The 24141-nt window shown below is 39.3% G+C and overlaps 1 protein-coding gene across 2 annotated transcripts in view; it reads left to right on the plus strand.

Annotated features, from left to right (window-relative positions):
• The first annotated feature begins 12011 nt into the window (after positions 1-12011).
• CFAP43 (cilia and flagella associated protein 43) overlaps positions 12012-24141 on the plus strand; it is a 128588-nt gene continuing 116458 nt past the window's right edge. The window contains exons 1-4 of one of the 2 annotated variants that reach the window (XM_060641555.3): positions 12012-12202; positions 13207-13460; positions 17976-18072; positions 23706-23873. In XM_060641555.3, the coding sequence (XP_060497538.3) occupies positions 12138-12202; positions 13207-13460; positions 17976-18072; positions 23706-23873 (584 nt within the window). In that variant the 5' untranslated portion in view covers positions 12012-12137. The remainder of the gene's footprint in view (positions 12203-13206; positions 13461-17975; positions 18073-23705; positions 23874-24141) is intronic. The other variant, XM_060641552.3, reaches the window with a different exon arrangement.

Consider the following 24141-nt stretch of genomic DNA (forward strand, 5'->3'; position numbering starts at 1 on the left):
TCTTAATTGAACTAATTACAGCTGTAATGGACCTATTTCCAAATAAAGTCATATTCTGAGGTACTGGGGGGTGAGGTTTCAACATATGGATTTATGAATTAATAATTCAATATATGAATTTCTTATAAAACTCTATAATAACCCCTTATTAAACTGTGTGAATGTAGGCAAGATCCCTTTGTGTTTTAGTTCCCTCATCCGTAAAATGCAGTGGTGACAACTTCTTGCCTCCCTTATAGAGTTTGAAGAAGTATTACATTAGTAAATATATAGAAAACACTTAGACGAGTTCTTGGCACAGAATAAACGTTAAATAAATGCTTATTATTACAGATACTAAATGGAAAAAATTAAGGCACATTTTGTACTAACACAGGGGTCTTGCTTAGCTCTTTTTTTAGAAAACTAACTTTTTAGAAGGTCTTTTAGCACATTTATGATATAATGCAAATTAACCTTGTACATTTAAGTCTCTGATTGGCCAACCTAAAAACTTCATGACTAGTGTAACATTTTGTTGTAATGATTTGAAAGATCCAATTCAACAATAAAGTAAAAGGTTAATTGCTCAAAAGAAGAAATTGAAAAAAACATATATTGTCCCAGGAAACTACTGTACTGCTGTGCATTATAGTGGTTCCTCTCCAGGCCCTCTGTGATTGTGTTCATAATGTGACCATCTGGATACCCACTGCTGTTAGCCACAGGTGAAGGGCACAGTATTTCACATTTTTGCAGTTGTGATTGTCAGTAATTAACCTGAGGGGGCTAACTCAAACTGATTCTGCTGGTTAAAGGTCAAGAGTTGGAGGTCCCAGTGATAAGAAACAGTGTTTTGCCTTCTAAGTACCACCATATACACTCACTCACCATAACTCACAAGTGACTTACTGACCATATACACTCACTTGATACAACATTCTTTTGTGACTTGTCAGGAATGTAATTTGAATAATATTATACTTTTTAGAACACGATCAATTAAAATTAATAAGGTATTTTTATAGAGTAAGTTAGGAATATTGAAGTCACATGAAGTGTTTCACTCGTTATTATTTTAATTAATTATATTTAAAATCTCTTGAAAAATTAGGGGCCCTTATCTTCTTACAGAATTAACATTCTGTGACAGTCTATGGCAGCCTTCAACAAAGAGATTCCATGGAAAAATACCAGTGGAATGAGAATGAAAGAATTAGTAAGGCCCAGAATGAGGTCAAGTGAAAAAACAAAAAAATCATTATAATCCTTACAATAAGAAGCCATACAGGAATAAATGGTCCATAAAGAAAGGAGCTTGAATAGCAAAAAACCAAAAAAACAAAAACAAAAATGAAAAACGGGGGGTGAGGGGGGGAACAGGGACAGAGGGATAGTAAAAGTGTACCCTGAGTACAATGGATAAATAATATGTGGTGTAGTCATATGTTCATGTAATGGCCAACTATCCAACAATGAAAACTAATAAACTACAGCTACAACTATTAACATGAATGCATCTCGAAAACATAAGACTGGGTCACAAAAGCAAGTCACAAAATAACATACGTGGCATGACTAATATATTAACTTTAAAAACATGCAAAATGACACAGCATGTCAGTTATGCCACATGCATATGTGGTAAAATTGAGAAGCAAGCAGCAATAATAAACAGAATTCAGGTGAGTGAATACCGCTGGATCGAGGAAGAGAAAGAAAAAGAGAAGGCACGTGACATGGTGCGGTGCTTGCAGGGCCTGGTTATATTCTGTTTCTTACGCTGGAAGGTGGCTTCTGGACAATGGAACTGAGGTAGGAAACAACGAGTTGAGAAGAAATGAGATGAAGACTGTCTTCATTTGAAAACCTTTCTATGTAATCTGAGTTATTACTCTATGCTATATATAAAAAAAAAATTTTTTTAAGAAACTGATTTTAGGGAAGAGGGAAGAGGATGGACCTAAGATGGCGGCGCCCACGTGCGCCAGGAGGAGCTACTCTTGTCGTGGAACAGAGCGGTGTGGGGGCGCTTGCGAGGCCAACTCCACACTTTCCGGGGACACCTACTGGCCTGTGGGGCCGAGGCCGAGGCCGAGGCCGCGGCCTACGGCAGGTGCGTGCAGGCGTCCACAGCCCCGGGAGGCCACCTGACTAAGGACCTCTGCGCTCGCGCAGGAGTTCAAGGCCCTGCGGAAAAGCTTCGCTGACCCGGCCCAGAAGGGGAGGCTTTCGGGGTGGAAGAGCCAGCCCTGCACTTCCGTTTGCTGTGGACTGCCACAAGGGCAAAGGTCTAAAACATCTAAAGCTTTTAGAGCTAAAAGGACTGCAGACTTTTCTGGGCAAGTCGTGGGCAGAGGGGGATTTGGTTTTCCTGCATCGTGTGTGTAAGGTTTCTGATTAGAGTAAGAGGCAGTGAAGAGACAATACTGACCATGGCTGATCAAAAAATGAAAAAGAAACTGATTTTTAAAAGGACAGGTAAAAAATAAGAGCAAAACACAAACCTAACGACTTTTTTTTTTTTTTTTTTTTTTAATGTTTATTCTTGAGAGACAAAGGGCGTGAACAGGGAAAGGGCAGAGAGAGAGGGAGACAGTCTCAGAAGCGGGCCCTGTGTTGAGAGCAGAGAGCCCTATGTGGGGCTGGAACTCACCAACTGCAAGATCATGACCTGGCCGGAAGTTGGCTGCTTAACCCACTGAGCCACCGAGGTGCCCCCCAACCTAACTACTCTTAAAAGGGACTGTAGGGGAGAAAATTTTGCCACCCCAAAATGTGTTTCTTTGGCATATGGCTTATGTTAGGCTGATTATTTATAAGAAACAGAAGGCTCAGGAAGAACCTTTGACCTTCTCCCTGAATACCTGAAAGAATTTGCATGAAAGACCTGTTCCAAGAAGGGAGCTATTATCATAAATAACAGCCTAAGATGAACTAGGTGTGGTAGACAGGAAGAAACACAGCAAAGTTTGTTTTTAAAATTCCTCTCTGTGTCTCATTCTTTTTGTATGGCCCCACAAACATTTGTTTAGGAAGCATTTGCTTGTTTTCATCTTGTTTTGTGGAAATTGTCTCCTCCAGAGCCCCAGATCCCTACCCCCCTTCTTCTCAGTTCAAGATGAGGTATATACCTAATTTTGCCTATTTTTGGAATCTTTCATGTTTGTGTGGATTCCCCAAACATACATAATTAAATTTGATTTTCTCCTATTAATCTTTCCCATGTCAATCTAATTCTTAGACCAGCCAAAAGAATCTAGAAGGATAGAGAAAAATTTTTCCTCCCCAAAAGCATGAAGTAGTTATATATATACTGATGCAGAAATATGTTCAAGGTATACTGTTAAATGGAAATGTAAAATAGCATATAGGATATAATTCCCTCTGGTGAATGCATACTGCCTGCCAGGTGTCTGCTAAATGTTCTACATGAAAAAGTTTTAATTAAACTTTAAATAAAAGTTAAATTAAATAAATAAAATTAAATTAATAAAAATTAAATAAGAATTAAATAAATTAATTAAATTTAATTAAAATTTAAATTAAATAAAAATTAATAAAATAAAATAAATAAAGAATTAAATAAAAATTAAATAAGAAATACTGTTAATATTACCATCTCATGGATGAGGAAACTCAGGTACAGAAATTAAGTGGCTTTCCAACAGCAACATACTTCTGAATGGTGGAATGGGTCTTTAAATTATGAACTGACATCACAGTCTGATCTCTTAACTACTGCCATATTTCATTAATTCTAAGCTGTACATTTCTCCACTTTTGAACACTTCTGAAAATTGGGCTATATCTTAAAATCACTATAGGCTTGGTGCAATCCTGACATGAATGTTATTTCTTGTGCTTGAACTTTGCAGGGTGGATGCCAATGGCTTGAAAGAAAATCCCAGAGATAATAAGAGGGCACCCTTTTTCCATTATTAAATGAAATGCTCTTATTGGCACAGAGGACAATGCAGGGGGTGGGGAGTGGCAGGTGAGGTAGTGGTAAATGAATACCTATGACTCTGACTTGAGAAATTGTTCAAAATAGCTGGGTTATAAAAGTGAACAAGTTGTAGGAAAACCTTAAATCACATCATTTATATTTTCTTTTTTTTTTTAATGTTTATTTATTTTTGAGAGAGAGAGAGAGAGAGAGAGATTGAAAATGAGTGGGGGAGGGGCAGAGAGAGAGGGAGACACAGAATCTGAAACAGGCTCCAGGCTCAGAGCTGTCAGCACAGAGCCCAACTCAGGCCTCTAACTCACTCACTGTGAGATAGTGACCTGAGCTGAAGTGAGATGCTTAGCCAACTGAGCCACCCAGGTGCCCCTATATTTTCTTGTTTATACTTACACAAGAGAGTAATATAGGATAAAAACCTATTTCTTTTTTCTATGTTTATTTATTTTGAGAGAGAGCAGGGAAGAGGGACAGAGAGAGAGAGAATCCCAAGCAGACTCTGTGCTGTCAGTGCAAAGCCCAACTCAGGGCTTGATCTCAGGAACCTCGAGATCATGACCTGAGCTGAAGAGCTGGATGATTAACTCACTGAGCCACCCAGGCGCTCCAGGATAAAAATCTATTTCTAGGTAAGTTTCAGTTCTTTTATGATAAAAATCTAAATTTTAAAGAGCACTTTCAGTAAATATAAAATGAAAATTCTGAGTGATGAGAAAGGATTCTTTTGTAATTTTTTGGTAGATTTTACCCCTTAATAATTTTATCTGAAATTTGATGAAATTCAGTATGTCTTGCTCACAGTTACCTCTAATGTACTTACTGACTTTTTTTAAGTCATTTTAAAATCACATTTTTAAAGTGATCAAACACACACACACACACACACACACACCCCTGAGACTTTATTTACCCTACCCTGTGGGATGCTTTGTGAGATTTTGTTTATGTTCTTTCAGTAACAAAAAGCTGTTGGTCACAACTTAGTAAACAAATCATACAAATCACTAAGGTGTTACAACCCATAACTGCTCTAGAACACAAACGTGTTACCAATGCTAATGAACAATTCAAGGGAATTTGATAATCTTCTATCTTAGCCTTAACCCACCGTAGTAATCTATGCACTGCCTGCTTTCAGTGTGCTATAAATCACCTTCCTTCCCAGGCTCAGTAGCTGAGGGACTTGCAACTGACTTGCAACTATGTAACTATGTAACAGGACCATATGCCTATATTGTACATTTCATTTAAAGTCATTTTTATGTATATCATTTCATTTGACCCTCATAAATAATCCTGCGGAGGTAGGCAGGGGAAAATATCAGATTCGCTTTACAGATGATGCAGTTAAATTTCAGAATGTTTTGGCTTTTCCAGTATCACATACCTAGTAAGAAGCCAGACAGAATAAGAACATAAACTTTTAGGCTGGGGGCTCTTTTCTCTAAATCACATAGCCTCTGAGAGTATAATCTGAATTCAAATATGTATTTCCACCACTTCATCTTCACTTTCTCATTCTGGACTCAAGTTTTTGTCATAGAATACAATGAAGCGTCCAAGTCTAAACTTGTCATGCCAGATTTCTACCAGTAAAAACATATGGCCACAGAACATGTATTTTTTTTGAAAGCACTGTTTCTTTGCTTCTACTTTAAGGGATTATGAGTATGAAAGACCCTATGGGCAAAGGAAATGGAAGGGAAATAAGATGAAAGGATATAAAATGGAATGTACTGATGGATTTTACTGCTTTTAAGCTTTTACTTTTATGAGAAGGTACAATGGATAATTTAGTGTGGATGAACCTTGAAGCTTTTTAGGAGGACATCCAAACTCAAATTTTGAATATGTAATGATGGTAAACCTTTGCTCTTCAAAAACTTTGTACTTAATACTCCTTGAAAATGCTATTTTAAGTGATATTTATGGCACAAGGCGAATTGATTCATTTTTATCTACTAATGGCCCCTGGATTTCTATTTAAATGAAGTCCATGTTAGAGTCCATAGATATATGGATATACAGAGTCATAGATATATTTTCTTGTTTATACTTTCACAAGAGAGTAATATAAAATTTCATTTTTAATTAACATTCATTTCAGTGTTCTGCAAAATTGCCAGGGATCCAAGGCCCCAGGTGAGCCCAGAAGTCTTGCCCAGCCCATCTCAATGCCCTCCACAACCAGATACCTTCTGCAGGAGTAACTAACTTCCCAACTTTTTGTTAAACTGTACTGTTTTTGTCATCTAATAAATTCCACTGCTTCCCCCTTTCACCATCTCCCACAAAGCTTTCCTCCTACGCTATTTTATCTTTCACTACGTAGTTTGTTAAACATCTGTAACATTGTACCATCCACAGATGCAGCAAGGAGTGCCCCTGCCAGGGACCCCACGCTTTACAGAGCCCATGCCACCAACGTGCAGGATACAGCACTCCACATTCTCGCAGAACCATGGCAACCCTAAAGATCTACCATAGTGACTAGCCCTCTTCTCGCCCCGGGTTTCTCCACTGTTGCCCCAGGTCCTCGAAACCAGACTACTTAACTGTTTTTGACCACTGTGAGGTTTCACTGTGAGGTATCACTACTGACTGACATCAGAGGGAGAAACTATTTAGGGAGTGTAGGGAAGATCTGAGTGGCAGAAATGCTTGGATATGAGAAAAGACAGATAATAAATGTGTCTAGTCCTCTGCTGCTGAGAGTATGAATGCATTAGGCTGCTCTCATAATTAAGGACCCTTTCTCAGTAGAATCAAGTGACTATTTTCTTAATTCTCTTTGGGTTCCAATTTGTGCACCCAGGGGTTCTCATGAATTAGTGTGGTATTGGCATTAGTAACACATGAGACTGTGGAATGTGTTACAATATAATACAAACCTTATTATGCCTACGTTTATTTATGTACGTGGGACTAGATGAAACATGTTGGAGTCTGACATCAATTCTTCACTTTGACTAGATGGATACTGAACACTAGAATTACAATGTTTGATATAAAATATTTTAAGATTTAATTATGATAAAAAATGAAATAACAATTTTGCCTTCATTTTAAAATTCTGATTTGAATTTTTTTAATGTTTATTTATTCTTGAGAGAGAGCACGCGAGAAAGAGCACACGTGTGTGAGTTGGGAGGGGCAGAGAGAGAGGGAGACAGAGGAGCTTAAGCAGGCTGTGCTGTTAGCCCCATGTGGGGCTCAACTCATGAACCTGAGCTGAAGTCAGATGCTCAACTGACTAAGCCACCCAGTGCCCCCTGATTTGAATTTTTAATTTTCATTCCTGTAATTTGTATTTTGACTTTTAAATTTTATTTCATTTTTTAAAGTTTATTTATTTTGAGAGAGAGAGAGAGAGAGAGAGTGCTCGTGCGCTGGGGGAGGAGCAGAGGAGGTGGGAAGAGGGAATCCCAAGCAGGCTCTGCACCAATGAGGGGCTTGAACTCACAAACTACAAGATCATGACCTGAGCCAAAATCAAGAGTTGGACGCTTAACCAACTGAGCCACCTGGGCATTCCAACTTTTAAGTTTTAATAAATCATTTAAAAATACTTGGATAAATGGCTTACAGATGTCTTGCCTATATTCTTGCCTTGGAATTCAGGGTGGGCCTGATGTAACAATCTCCCCTCTCCCCCTTAAACTAACTTTCTTAGTCACCTTCTTTAGAGCATTGTCTAACACTGTGTTATTTACTACTTAATACAGTGTATTATTTACACTATTTAATAACTGTATTATTTACTTGGATGTTGATTACAAATCCTTTCCATGTTTCAACCAAATGTAGTTATTTCAGCATCAAGATCAAGGTAAGCAACTTGGGACATGAAATGTAATCATACAGCTATGTTTTACACACACTACAAAAATATTTGAAATGTGAAAATAAACCTGAATATGTTAGGTTAAATGCACAAAATAATAACATTTTTACTAATTGGCTCAGAATAACCATAAAAATGTAACCTGGTCCCATATTCTTTATTCTAAAACTTCTGAGAATTATGAAGGATTCCCTATTTTTCTTCTTCTTCCGGGAAAATGCTCAATTCAAGTTAAATGCCCAATTTGGTTTAAAATTTCAAGTCTTCACATGTCTGGAAAGAAGGGTTCTTTCACATAATTAAATCCACCTGGGTTCAAATCCATTTAAGATTGTGATACTCTGTACAAAATTCTTGACTTTCCTGAGACTCAATTTCCATGTCTCTGCAATAGGGATAAAATAATACATGTTTCATAAATGTGTAGCAGACGCAGAGCAGTGGCATAAAAAGAGTGAGCTGTTCTCATTGCCGAGTGGAGAGGAAATCTGCGCAGAGCCATGCGTCCAAACTTGAGTTACATGCTTCAACTCTCTGAGCCCCAGTTTGCCCTGTACCATGGTTGTTGGGAGGGTCCAGATTTTATGAAGTTCTCTACAAAAAACAGGAGCTCAAGAAATTGTGGTTTGTTATCATCACTATTATAAAATGGGCCAATTACCAGAGAATAAGAAGCTACTTTCTCTTGCAAATTGTTATTCCTTTACCTTAAAAACATTCATTACTTACATTTCTTTTTACCCAGAGAAACAATGTTAATTTCTTGCTTTTTTGGCTTTTCATGTAAACATTGCTGCCTTTCACAAAAAGCACATTTATTCATCTACTTAATGAAATGCGTTCCAGTATGCTGTATAATTTTTCCCCATGTTTAAATGATCCTAGAAAACCGAGTTAGTGGGTGAAAACTTTAGTGAAAATTCATCTTTCAGATATCATGGAGTTTGACTGGGACCCAAGAGAAGCCAGGAATGAAACAATCTCTTAGTGGGAAACAAGTATTTGTTGTTGTTCTGTGGCTGGTTGTGGACAAGTTTTGGTTTTATGGTTCAATGAACTTGAATTGACCACTGCTTTTTGGGGGCATTGAGCTGAGTTCTACAAAGGTATAAAGCCTAATGCTGAGGATGAGGCTTATTCTGTCCAGGACTAGTCTAAGGGTGATAGAGAGGAGATTTGCAAGGAGAAAAGGAGTTGAGAGGTGTGGGTTGTGCTTAGGTGGGTTGGATGCTTCCCCCAAATGGTGGAACATACTAGTTGTCACCTTAGGACGCTCAGGGCTGCTCCTTGGGGTCACTGATTAGAGAAAGAACTTGTTTCTAGAGAAAGATTTTGTTTCTACTGTTTGTAAATCTTTCAGAGTGAGCACTGGAACAGATTTTCCTGATTCACCCCTACCAGTCCATTTCCTGGGGATGATCTATATTTCCCGCTGCAGACTAAGAAAGGCCACTAATATTCCTGTAACTGATATGATGTAAAGGTTAGGGCGTCTCTTCACGAACATCAACAACAGATATCACAGAAACCCAGCTGGAGACATTTTTTTTTTAAATCTAAACTGCAGTCAGGGTTTCATGCAGTAAGATAGCTATAAAATGGGGTTTTCCAATTTGATTCCATTTCGTTTCTCTTTTGCTCTAGCACTGGGCAAGTTCAGGGTTTCCAGGGTCATGGCTGATGCCAGCCTGGTCAGTATCTCTTTTCCAGAGTACATACTTCCTGCCTCCCTTATATCTTCTACCTACCATTTATTTACCCAGTGGCAGGATTTGCCTCATCACATTCTTCTCTGGTGTTGGCTTTAAAATGCTCAGGTTGTGGTTAGGGGCACCTGGGTGGCTCAGTCGGTTAAGAATCTGACTCTGGATTTTGGCTCAGGTCATGATCTCACAGTTAGTGAGTTTAAGCCCTGCATCCGACTCCTCACTGACAGTGTGTGGAGCCTGCTTGGGATTCTTTCTCTCTCTCTCTCTCTCTCTCTCTCTCTCTCTCTCTCTGCCCCTCCTCCAATCACTTTCTCTGTCTCTCAAAATAAATAAACTTAAAAAAATAAATAAAATGCTCAGGTTGTGGTTAAAGGTATGTTCGGTGGGAGGGCTTAGTCAAAACACAAATACAAGCCAACTAGTGAGGAAGTGGCAGCAGAAACTGTCCAGGGTTTAGGAATTACCAGAGGGGAAAGCTTGACTTTTCTTTATGCCACTTCCCCCTGTGACTGAGAAATGTGGGATTTTGTCACCCAGTTCTGTGAGGTTCTTTAACACTAAGCACTGCATGTGTGTTGCCTTCCATTTCCGAAAAAAAAAAAAAAAAATTTTAAAGCAGAAACACACATCTCTGATTCTTCTTCACCCCATCTCAGTGAAGGGTGCCACTCTCTTTGACACTGATAATCAGAAATCCAAGATCATCCTTGATTCTTCCTTTCCTTTTACCCCTCTTTATCAATCCAACAACAAATCCTATAGATTTTTACCTTCTAATTTTTAGACTGATCAGTGGTCTTTAACTAGGGGTGATTTTACCCCCCCCCCCCCATTATAGACATTTGACAATGTCCATAAACATCTTTTTAAGTTTATTTATTTAGAGAGAGAGCGAGCAAGAATGTGCACAAGAGGGGGAGGGGCAAAGAGAGAGAGAGGAGAGAGAGAGAGAATCCCAAGCAGGCTCCACACTGTCAGCACACAGCCCAATGTGGGGCCCGAACTCACAAACTGTGAGATCATGACCTGAGTCGAAATCAACAGTCAGATGCTAACCAACTGAGCCACCCAGGTGCCCTTAGACATTTTTGATTGTCCCAGCTATGGAGGTGCTACTGGCAGAGGTGCTGCTAAACATCCTGCATGCAACTCCCCACCAACCCTCCAATGCCAGTAGTGGTGAGCACGAAAATCCTGTTTTGCATCCCTTGCTGGGACCCTTAGGCTCCTAACATGTCTTCTATTTCTATTTTCCCTATTCTCCTAGTCAAGTGATAATCTTCCTGCAGTCAGAATCTTTTATAAACATAAATCTGATCATGTCATTCTCCTGCTTAAAGTTATTTAATGTGTTTGCATTGGCTTTTAGGAGAAAGAGCAGAATTCTCCACTTGGCTTTTACCTGGCCCTTGGTTCCTTCTCCAGCTTCATCTTCAGTATTTTCTTCTCATCTCCCTCTGCTCCAGGCACATTACTCTTCCCTGTTCATCCAATCTGCTGTCCTGTCCTAACAGTTTACAAAACTCTCCTCTGCCCATCCTACTCCTGCCCCCCAACCTCCACCCCAGCCCCTAGCACCCAGCCCCCAGCAATGGCTCCTCATCCTTCAGCTCGCAGTGAAAATGGCGCATGCGCACTGAAATCATCTCTGCCCATTCAACTAGGTGAGGACCTCAACATAGGCGATCACAGTATCATGCTCCTTTTCTTCTTAATTCAACCTATAATTCTGTATCTGTGTAATGATGTGGATGTCTATCCTCATCTTCCTGGACTCCACCAATCTGTAAGTTCCAAGAAGGAAGAAATTTTATCTCTTTTGCTCATTTTTTTTTTTTCAAGTGACTAGCACCATGCACGGGAGATACTCAGTAAATATTTGTGTACGAAATGAAGGCCAGAAGGTGGCAAGACAGGGAAGAAAGAACTAAGGAAGAGAAGGGGAGGCCAGTGAGGAGGAGACGAATAGAAAGGAAGAAAGGGAAAAAGGGTACGAGAGGGAAGGGAAGAAACAAGAACAAGATGTGGCCTTCCAATCAAGTTACTTCCTGGAGATGTCTGCCTCCTTGAGGTAGCGGAGGGTCCGTTTGAGAGTGTAATATAGTAATTAAAGGCTAGGAACTCTAAATTTAGACGATACCGATACCTGGTTTTAAGTCCTAGTTTGCAGTCTTAGGCAAGTTCTTTCTCTCATCACTTACACTTTGCTTATCTATAAAATGGGGCTGATGGGCGATTTGAAGAATAAATGAAATAATGCCTGCATGGCGCTCGGAACGACGTCTGGCGTGGTCAGCACACAATATTAATTCTGCTATTGATATTTATTAATATTGTAATTATTTGCCCCGGGCAAGGGCCACTCAGCACTCACTCTTAAGGGCCCGCCCCACGCTTAGCTCGCCGCTCTCCCATATGCTGAGACGCGGCAGCACTTCCACCAATCCGCTAGGTCCGAGAGGGAGCAGGCAGACAGGGCATAGCCAATGGGAGCAGGGGTTACAGTCTCCTGGATACGGTGGTAACAGCGGACGCTTTGCAGTCTGCGCTGCAGAGGACCTCAGAGTAACGAACGGCTGCAGACCCGAGTGGGCTCGGGCATTTTCTCCCCGGGGTCGGGCTGAGAGAAACCTGGCCCATGGCTCACGGCCGGGAGCGCGAGGAGAACGCCTACGCCTCCGTCGGCCCTTCCCTGTCCGTGAGGTGCGGCGTCCTCCGCCCAGCGACTGCCGGGTCTCTCGGAAACTTCCTTCTGACCCAGTCCCCTCCCTACCCTCTTCTTTCTCCCATTCTTTGGACCTCTCTCCTGGAAACTTTGAGCTCTTGTCCTTTACCCCCCAACGCCCTCCTGCAGACTCCCTCTCTGTGTGACTTCTTAGTGACCACATCTCCAGCTGTTTGCACCCCTTCGTTTTTCTGCGACCCTCCCCTTTCTCGCTTACCCACGATTGCTCTCTTCCACTCTTCATTTCTGCCTCCTCTTTCTGGCTCAGTATTCCGTTTTCTCCTGATTTTTCAAACATACCCACCACCCTACACACACTCCCATCCTTTCCTCGTCATCCTTGGGGATTTACCCTAAATTAGGACCGTCAGTCCCTTCCTTCTATCCACTAACTTTGGAGCTATTTGCATTTTTTAGTGGTCTTTGGAAAGCACAAACAGCTGCACAGATAGAAGGTGGTATTTCTTTTCTTCTACATTCTTGAGTGTTACCTGCACTCTGTTACTGTTTGATTCAGTATCCTGTATTCTCCAGTCATGTTGACTTAATTCCATTTATTTTCTGCATTCTATCCGTTTTTTTCCCATCTAAAATACAGCTGTACACACTTCATCTTGGTAAAGAAACAGTTTTCTACTTGACTCACAACCACAAAGTAGGCTGCCCTATTCAAAGTTGTTTTTTTTTAAGGTTGTTTAAAAAAAAAAAGTTTCTTATTTTGAGAGAGCGTCTGCGCGAGCGAGCGAGGGCGCGAATGGGGGGAGGCAGAGAGAGGGAGATGGAGGGAAAGAATCCCAAGCAGGCTCCACACTGGTCTCACAGCCAGCATATGTCTTCTTTTATCTTAGAGATTGTTTTGGGCAGAAAGGGGGTAAAAATAGAATAGATGTGTTTCAAATATTTTGATGCCCTTTTGTTTGCTTTGTTTAAAAAAAGTATTTGAAATGGATTATATTGATGGTGATACATTTTTTTCCCAAAGATGGGTCCAAGGATTCCCTAAGCAGAATGTTCATTTCGTCAACGACAGCACCATTTGCTACCCTTGTGGGAATTTTGTAATATTTATTAATATTGAAACCAAGAAAAAGACTGTACTTCAGTGTACGAATGGAGTTGTGGGTGTTGTGGCAACTAATGTTCCTTATGAAGTTGTGGCTTTTTCCGACCGGAGGTTAAAACCTGTCATCTACATATACAACTTTCCTGGATTGACCAGAAGGACCAAATTAAAAGGTAACCTGCAAGACTCGTAATCTGCCATAACTGAAGGATTTCTTTATGTGAGCAAACCTAGTTCTTACAAATGAAGGGTGTTTTGGGTTTGTCAGTTTGTTTTTTTTGTTTTTTGTTTTTATATCGCACATTTTAAAAGTAGGATCGGGCTGATCACAAAGAATTTAATCAGTGTACTGCAGCCTTGCTACTCAAAAGTCTGTGGTCTGTTTATCCTCAACATTGGCATCACCTAGGATACCTGTTATAAATACGGAAACTGCTCCCATCCCAGACTTACTGACTCAGAATCTGCATTTTAGTAAGATTCTCCAGGTGATTGATATGTACATTAAACTTGATAAGCACTGGGCTAGTAGACTATTACAGCACTAAATGCAGTTTGAAACCTTTTTCCAGAATACTTTTTTTTTCTTTTATGATGATTTATTGAAAATCCAGGTAAATTAAGGTCATACAAGTTCTAAAGTCTCTGAGCCTCTATTTCCTTAGGTGTGGGGATAATGGTAGTATCTACTGTTAAGGCTGTAGTGATAATAAATGTAATTATATGTATATTATGTATATATCCACATGACATATATGAATATCACACACACACATATATAATATGTCAGTCACTGTTACCCAACATTTATTATAATTAATTTATTCACAGATACATGTGACCCACAGTGGGCTGCTGCACATTTACTGGAGTTTCCATCTAATGATTCCCTCATTTAACACATCATGTATAGAAAGCCCAGGAGAGCTTGGGACTGGTCTTAGTTCTTTGGACTTACTGGTCAAATAAGTCTTTGGGTTAAGCCAGGGAATTTCACTATAATTGATAGCATTTTATTTGTGGGGAAATTTGTGTTCTGAACAGATTAAAACAACTTATAAAACATTGCTCATTCATACATTGGTAACTGTCTATATGGACTGTAACTACTCTTCATCTTTAAAATTTCCCCAGCTTTGTTATTTTGACTATAGCCTTGTCGAAGCAATTAAAAGTTAATTCAAACCAGCAGCCAACATTTATATTAAAAAATGAAACTCTAAAGGCATTCACAATAAAATTATGACTAAGTCATCAAGGATAGCTGTTGTTACCACAGTTATTTAATATCAGCCTGGGATTTCAAGCCAATGCAACAAAATATGAAACAAAAATTATAGCTATAGAAGAAGAGATTATGGGTAATGCAATGGTCTACTAGGACTAATAAAAGAATGCTCAGTAAGATGCTGGTTTCAAAATATTCACATAGCTAAGGTGATTTAAATACTTAGAACTGATTCAAGAAGAAATGTGAGTGACCTCAATGAAACCTACAAAAATATCATTGATTTAAATTATTTAAGTATATAGAGACATATTCCTGAGTGGAAAGTCTTGTTATTATATAGTTCATAGAAAATAATTCCTAAGTTTATCATGTTTTAGACAGCAAGGAGTACCTAAATGAAATGATTCTGAAGTTCTTCCAGAACAACAAAAAGTAGAGATGGGAATAATTCGAAAGAGAATGATGGCATGATAGAGGGTCCTTTTAACATGATGCTATAGCAATTAAGAGTGTGATATTGGTGTAGGGATCACCACATCAGTGGAAGAGTTGAAGAGAGGGTACAAGCTTAGAATATATAAAAGCTAAGTATATGATGAATGATACTCTGCATTCCTTCCCCCAAAATAGATAATATAAATTTTTCAGCAGTGATGCTAAGAAAACTATTTGAGGAGTACCCGGCTGGCTCAGTCAGTGGAGCATCCAACTCTTAATCTCAGGGTCTTGAGTTCATGCCCCATGTGGGGTGTAGAGATTACTTAAATAAATCAATAAATAAATCTTTAAAAATTTTAAACAAAACTATTTGAGCAAACATATCAAGTTTGATACTCATGTTATACTGAACATCAAAACATACATCAGATAAAAATAAGAGTTCAATATAAACAGCAAACCATTTGAAAAGTAGGAGAAAATATGGTAGAATATTGAAATGATTTGGATGGGGAAGGAATTTTCACACAAAGGAAATAGCTAAAAATAGAAAAATTGACCTATTATTGCATACAAATTTAAAATTTAAGAACATTCAAAACACCATGAAAAATTAAAAGGCAAATAATAAACTGCGGAAGATACTTGGAAGTAATATGATCAAGTATTTTTAGAGAGTTTATGAAACAATAAGAAAAAGACCCAAACATCCCATTAGAACAGTGGAAGAAGAAATTGCCCAAACCACAAAACTACAGATGACCAAAATATCAAAAAATATTCCATCTCAATATTCATTTTAAAAACTGATATTTGAACTGAGATGAGGTTTTTCTCCTTATCAAGGTCACAATTTTTTTAAGCTGATAACCGCTAGGTGGAGCACAGTGAAATTGGTAGCACACTTTCTTGCTGAAGGTGGGAATAAGGTGGGACTAAGATTGATACAATCTTTCTGGGAAGTAAACATTACCGTATTTGACCCAGTTAAACTCAGTTGAAGAACTAGAATTCAATTTTAAGGAAATCAGAAATAGTCAAAGATGTGTATGCACAGGAGATAAAGGCACTATCATAATTGAAAAAAATTGGAAACCACCTACATCCCCAGTAATATGAATATGGTTAAATATGTGAAAATATCCCATAAAGGGTATTATATAAGCATTAAAAATTGATTTTGAAGAATTATTAATGACAAAATGCTCTATATAATGTAAGTAGGAGTAACACTGTATGATCCAAGTTTTTAAAATGAATTATTATACATAATATTTAAACCATGATTGTTATAGCTATAAAAAGCAATGTTATGTATTTTTTCAAAGTTATATTTAAGCAAAAAAAAAATGTTTATTGACAAGTAAGCATAGAAGAAAATACCAGAAATTTACCAAATTTGGTAGTGAGATTACAGAGGATATATTTTCTTGTAAAGCTTTTTATTGGGGGGGAGGGGCACCTGGGTGACTCAGTTGTCAGTCTCTTGACTTCAGCTCAGGTCATGATCCCAGGGTTGTGGGATAAAGTACCACATTGGACTCCTTGCTGACTGTGGAGCCCGCTTGGGATTCTACCCCTTCCTCTCTCTCTGCCCCTCCCCCAATTGTGCATGTGAGCTCTCTCTCTCTTTCAAAACTAAATAAACATTAAAGCTTTTTTTTCATATTCAAACATCATGCATTTTATTCAAACATCATGCATTTTTAGAAATTTAAAATAAATAAAATATAAAACGAATAATCTTCATTTATGAGAGGAAATGTCTATAGTAAGGATAGAAATTATTCTATTGAGGCCTCTATTCCACAGAAAACCTTTTATTTTTGCTCAGTTAATACAAGTTTTCTTTGTTAATCAAACTGGGCTAAATAAATTCAACAAACAACAAAGTTTAGCATTATATTCTAGTCAGTTAAAGTGAGAAGGGCAAAAAAAGCAGGAAACAACCACGAAAAGTACAGAGAACTAGCAATAGAGACCTGCATGTGAAAAAGACATGGGAGAAGGCAGAACTTGTACCTATGGAACCACATTGAAAAACAGCAGGTAGAGTGGGGGAAACCGGATCTTTATACACAGGAGGGCAGAAGCATACTTCCTTGTCTTAGCGTCCTCATGACACACATTGTAAACACATTGTTACTAAGGTTTTTAGAGTCATGTTTCATGTCTTCAACTACAGGGATGGATGAGATAGAACTTTTTATAATTGTTCCTAGAACCAGAAGATATTAAGCAAAGGGCCTGGTGTGGCCCAAGACATAGAGACATGGAAGTAACCTGGAATGATTACAACCCCCCAAAGTATTTAAAGTTGTTTGAATAACTTTTATAATTACAGTGTTTCATATATTTATGGAGCATGTTCTAGTTCTTGGGTCATTTCAAATTATACTTACGACATCCATGGTTCAATACACTCAGTTCTTATTGAAGTCTAGGGACAGTGACCTAATGGTCTTAATTTACTCTCATATCTTTAATTTTTTATTTTTAAAAAAAAATTTAATGTTTATTTTTGAAAAAGAGAGCATGAGCAGGGGAGGAGCAGAGAGAGAGGGAGACAGAATTCAAAGCAGGCTCCAGGCTCTGAGCTGTCAGCATAGAGCCTGATGAGAGGCTTGAACTCAAGAGCTCTGAGATCATGACCTGAACCAAAGTCGAATGCTTAACTGACTTAGCCACCCAGGTGCCCCCCTAATTTTTTTCTTTTTTTAAAAAAGTAATCTCTACACCCACTGTGGGGCTCAAACTCAATATCGAGAGTTGCATGATTTCCCAACTGAACCAGCCAGGTACCCCAACTCTAATATCTAAAAAAAAAAAAAAAAAAGGAATTTTAACGTTGCTTTTAGCTTTCTGTTCATAATCTTAGAAATTACCTAGGAGATTTGTTATTCCAGGAGCTGAATGCTCTTGAATTATGTGAAAATCGTTAGATAAGGGAGATAAACTGTAAGACTGTAGTTAATCTGAACACAATGATTAAACCCTTGTAACTGATTTTATATTTTAGGCAGTGTTCTTCTGGACTACACTTTACTTTCATTCAGTTATTGTGGCACCTACTTGGCTAGCTACTCCTCTCTCCCAGAATTTGAACTGGCCCTTTGGTAAGTCAGTGTGCTACAGCATTCCTTTCATTGGATTACATTTTAATCTTGTCTGGATTTTATTAAAGGACATATACATGCAAAATGTGCAACAAGGAAAAATGGAAAGAATAAAAGTTTTGATTATAAGGTTTAATAGAGTTGCTACTTTTAGGCATAAAATTTGGCAGGGCAAAAGCTATATGGGAGTGAAATTATCATCTTTCCTTTTTTGTTAATGTGTTATAATAGTTCCTTTGTTGGGTAAAGAATGACAATTGCATACAGTTTCATCTTTCCTTCAAATAAATGGTAGCAACTCTTTTTTTGAGTTGTGTGTGTATTTTCCACTAATGATGAATTTAAGATGTTCTCTATATTAGAGTTCAATTTGAAGTAATTATAATTAGTATTTTAATTTTAATTTTAATTAGTAAAGTAATGTTTTTAGAGACATTAGAAGAGTTATATGTTCAGAGAGTGGAACAGCACAGCACATTTGCTAGCTGTATAGGAAATACCTGTGAGTAAGACACATCTGTGGTCTTTGCTGGGTCATTTCATGTGGCCAGTTTCAAAGTTGTACTCACTCTTCCATCCATCATATAAACTCCTGCAATGGACAGTTTTCCATTTTTAAAAAATATTTTATTTTTAAGGAATCTATACACCCAATATGAAGCTCGAGCCCACACCCCTGTGATCAAGAGTCACATGCTCTACCAACTGAGGCAGCCAGGCACCCATCAGGGGGAGTTTTTCTTTTAAGGGGAAGTACAAACTGTTCAGAGAATGATTGAAGATACTCCTTACACACCAGCATTTCTTATACAAAAATATAATAATCTACATTCAGAGAACTACATTTAGTTTATTCGGTTTCTTTTTTTTTTTTTAACAGCTTTATTGAGGTATGATTGGCATATTAAAAAATTCACATATAAGAATATAATTTGATTAGTTTTTACTTGTGTACACACCCGTGAAACCATCACCATAATCAAGATAATAAATATATCTATCACCCCCAAAAGTTTCCTTGTGCTCCTTCATATGTTTCCTTATGGGCCCTTCCACACTTACACCATCCCTGTCCCAACCCTTGGCCCCTTTCCCCAGGTAGTCACTGATGTGTTTTCTATCACTCTGGATTTGTTTGCATTTTCTAGAATTTTTTATACAGGGAGTCATCCATTATGGACTCTTTTGGGGTCGGGGGAGCCTGGCTTTCATGCAGCATAATTATTTTGAAATTCTCTTATGCTCCTGTGTATGTCAATATTTCATTCCTTTCTATTCCATGAAATGAATATACCACAGTTTATTTATCCACTCACCTAATGGATATATTAGTTTGCTGGGGCTGCTATTAACAAAGTACTACTAAATGGTTGAAACAACAGAAATTTAGTGTCTCACAGTTCTGGAGGCTAGAGGTGTAACATCAAGGTGTAAACAGGGTTGGTCTGTTCCGAGAGCTATGAGGGAGAATCTGCTCTAGGCTTTTCTCCTTGGCTTGTTAATAACTGTCTTCATGTTCACATGGTGTTCTCATTGTATGTAGATCAGTCTCCAAATTTCCCCTTTCCTTTTTACAGGGATACTAGTCATATTGGAATAAGGCCACACTAAATGACTTCATTTAACTTAGTAAAGACCCTGTTTCCAGATACAGTCACATTCTGAGGTACTGATAGGACATCAACAAATGAATTTGGGGGGACACAGTTCAACCTATAGCAATACTTAAAGGATAAGTAGGAATCAACCTTGTGAAGAAGATAAGGAAGAGAATTCTAAACAGAGGAAAGGCATGTGCAAAGGCCATGAGGTCAGAGAAAATATGGCAAGTTTGAAGATTTAATTAAGACATCATAATGATGGCAACCAGAAATGGGTCATGAGAGGTAAGCCTAGGCGGTCAGTCTGAGGCTGAGGCTGGCTCATGAGCAGCCCTATAAATAAGTGACCATGTAATTTATCATGCAAGTCAGGACACTTGAGAGTGAGAGGGGATGTTGTCAATAATTAAACCAGGAGAATACTCACCCTATGCCTAAGCCATGCTAATAGGCACATCCTTTATCCTAAAGGTGATGGGAGGCTGTTAAAGGGTTATAAGCAGGGATGTGACACGAGCAGATCTGTGTGTAAGAAGCCTCCTTCTAGCCATGTCATGGAAAGTATATTGGAGGGAAATAGGCATGAACATGAATTAGTAAGCTTTGGTGGCTCAGGTGAGAGGTGACTGTGGCATGGACTAGGATGGTGGGAGTAGGGATAGAGGGAAGTGGAGAGATTTGGAAGGTGTTTAGGAGGCAATACCATGGCACTTGGTGACTGAATGTTGGGTGTGGTGCTGAGGGAGAGGGACAGCTGAGGGTTTTACCCAGAGTTGTGACTTTGACAACTTATGGTCATTATGGTTCATGTCAGAAAGATGTCAAGAACACAGGTAGAGGGAAGTTGGAAGCGGCAATGGGGGAAGACCAGCTGAGACAAACTGAGGTGAGGGTGCCTGAGATAAATAAATGGATATAACTAGTTGGGGCAGCTGATAGATCAGTTAGGATTTAAGTTCAATTTCTGTCACAGAAACCCAAATCATCCTAAAGTGGTTTAAACAAGACAGAAGTTTCCTTCAAGTTCACTAGTCTGGGTATGAGTAGCCCATGGTTGGAATGGTGGCTCCCTAGTCTCGGGCCAGCCTGCCTCTAACTTGTTGCTCTCCCTCTCTTGGAGTGTTGCCCTCATCTCTAATGTAAAGTGGGGCACCGCCCATGTATTTTGGGGAGCCAGTGGGAAGGGAAAAAGATAAAGAGGAAGGCACAAACCTTTCTTGGAATGCATAGCTTAGACGTTGCACACATCACTGCCACTTATATCCTACTCACCAGCTTAGTCAGAAGCCTTGTGGAGCTACAAGGGACACTGGGAAATTTGGTCCTCAGTGTGGGTAACCACGTGGCTGGCTAAAAACTAGGAGTTCTGTTACTCATGGAAAGAAATGGAGAAGAGATGTTGAGGGACACAGTGCCTCTGCCACAGATGTACAGGACTGGAGCTCAAGAGAGAGCTGAAGTTTGGGAGTTGTTAAAGTGGTATTCAAAATGCTGGAAGCAGATAAGAACACTCAAAGAAGAACCTCGGGCCGAACCTAGAGAGCACCAATAAAAGGGTCTGAAAGAGGAAGAGAAACCTAGGAAGCTCAGAAGGAGTAGTTATGAAGGGAGGAGGGACACTAAGCATGGGGGCTTTCCAGAATATGCCTCAACCAGTGTTCCTTAGAAAGCAGAGTCTGAGGTAACAGCCCCTGAGCCACTTCTTTAGTGGGGAGTGCAATCCCAGGAAGGAGGCAGGAGGAAGTGGGAAAGTGGAGGGAGGCAGGGAAGGAAGAGAGCCAGCATCAGGGCGCATTACTTTGCCGGCCAAGTGCATTACTCTGCACTTGGTGCCAAGTGCAGTCGATTGCTTGGTTTCACAGATGGTCGTCTGAGAGGCAGAATGAACTGTGAACACGGAAAGTCCTTGGTCAGTGACAGACAGTAGTAGGCTAGGAAGTGGGGAGGAAGAGATGAGTTTATCCACTGACTCTTGTTATCCCACTGAGTGGGATATCCCTGCACAGAGTGTTAACAGCCACACTTTCTGATTTATTTAGACCTCCCGCATGTCATTTCCAGGGGCACATGGGAGCCTCTGGGTATGTGGAGCAGGCATGAGGTGAGGCACAGGTGGGGTGTGCCTACATGAAGTTCATCAAAGCCTACATAGTCAGACAGCCACTGAGTCAGCTAGGCAGAACAGGTGATGAAGGCCCCAGAAAGAGGCAGGAGGGTGCCAAAAGGCAAGGTGAGCTCAGTGACAGAGATCCCAAGAGTCATTTCAGAAGATAATTGTGAGCAGCGTCAAATCCTGCAGAGGTCAAGTTAGACAAGGACTGAGAACTTTTGGATTTAGGATGAAGGTGGATATTGGTGGGTCTTGGAGAGAGCTGTGTCAGTGGACTGGTGGTGACAAGGAGCAGATTTCCAGACATGAGAGAGAGCTGGAGTGAGAAAGAAGAGGCAGAGAGTTTAGAACAACTCCAGGAGTTTGGCTCACAGGGGAGGGCAGAAAGACATGTAAGGGTGAGATTGAGGGAAGGCTTTTTAAAAGATGGTGCAGATGAACATTTAAGTGTTGTCAGGAAAGAGTCAGGAGAGAGGGAGAGTCTGAAGATGTAGAAGAGAATGAATAATGGAAAAACTAATGTTCCTAAGGAGGCAAAGACCCCACACACAGGTGGTGAAAATAGCCTTAGGTCAGAGGAAGTACATGCCTTCCACTGTAACAGGAGGAGGAAAGAATAATGCATATCCTGATAGCAGAAATTTGGGGAGAATTCCCAGGCGATAGCCTCTATCTTAATGGGATCTCTTCACTGAAAGGAAGAAGGAGGTGGAGAGGTTGGAGACTTTAGGAGAGTGGAGAATATTAAAAATATTCTCCCCTTATTGAGAGAATGGGAGAGAGAATGGACCAGAGAAACACAGCAGGATGCAAGGGTTATTGAGAGTCCAAGGGTGGGGGCATTAACCATGAACTTATAATGTCACAGACACACATAGTCCTCTGATCTTTGTTCCAATGTCTCCAGCATCCTGGACTTTCAGTTCTATCCATCCAGGGTTGATGGTTGGTCCAGGCATCTGAGGCAGAAAGTCAAAAGATTCAGGGAACCAGTGATACCAGTAAGAGAATGGCTGACATGAGGGACAGAACACTTGTGATGGAGGTGGAAGGAAGTGAGAGCAGAAGGGTGCCAAAAGGCAAGGCGAGCTCAGTAAATATTAATTCCATTTCCCAGTCAGAAGCCTGAATGGAGTGCTAGCTCCTTGGAGGAGGAGATAGCTCACATTTATTTTTCCTCCCATTTCATCTAATAAAAGACCTTGCCCATGGTAGGGATTCAGGATAGTCTCTCAAATGGGTAAATGAATGAAATATTCTAAAGTACTGATTTTTAAAAGTCAGTAAATAATCAATTGGTATCAATGTGTATAGTGAACATAGGTCAATCTGGAGTATTCGTATATAGTATGTTGAGATTTAGATACTTGTTTTTCAGCAAGTGTGATGATATATTCCATTTTCTAGATTTGGATGATTTAAATTCAAATTTTTTTTTTTTTTAATTTTTTTTTTTAACGTTTATTTATTTTTGAGACAGGGAGAGACGGCATGAACGGGGGAGGGTCAGAGAGACAGGGAGACACAGAATCAGAAACAGGCTCCAGGCTCTGAGCTGTCAGCACAGAGCCTGATGCGGGGCTCGAACTCACGGACCGCGAGATCATGACCTGAGCCGAAGTCGGATGCTTAACCGACTGAGCCACCCAGGTGCCCCAAATTCAAATTTAATAAGGAAGATAAAATAACCTTGATAGCACATGACAGGGTAATATTGTTAAAACACACAGTTATTTTGCTTTCTTAGAAGGGTATAGCACAATTATTAATAAATTTGATATTAATATCATGGATTAAATAAATTATATCATTAAATAAATTATATCATATATTGAGACTCAATATATGTAATTAGATAAATGGTCTCAAGATGTCAAGTTAAATGAATTATTTTTTTTTACCAAACACAATTTCTCTCTAAGGAAATGGGAATCAAGTGTCATTTTATGCAAGAAGTCACAACCTGGTGTGGATGTAAGCTGCATGACTTTTAACCCTATGAACTGGCGCCAGCTGTGCTTATCAAGTCCAAGTGCATTGACTGTGTGGACCGTTGAAAAAAGCAACCAGGAGCATTATTTAAAAGCAAAGTAAGAGACTTAGTTACACAACAAGGTGGTGGTCTTAGTTTGCATTCATGTAATGTGATTGCATCAGTTTGATGAATTAACTGGCTTTATATGTACATATTAAACATCTTCAGTTGTAGCATCTTTCTACATGTGTAATTCCCTTGGAGTGATTACTTGCATTTTGAAAGGATTCTCTATGACCTGGTTTCTCAATGAATTTCTTCTAAATACCAAGTCATCCTCGAGCCTTTTCCAACATGATTTAATTTACCAAAATTTGATTTCC

This window comes from Panthera onca, chromosome D2 (genome assembly GCF_046562875.1).
Source record: "Panthera onca isolate mPanOnc1 chromosome D2, mPanOnc1 haplotype 2, whole genome shotgun sequence".
Lineage (NCBI taxonomy): Eukaryota > Metazoa > Chordata > Mammalia > Carnivora > Felidae > Panthera > Panthera onca.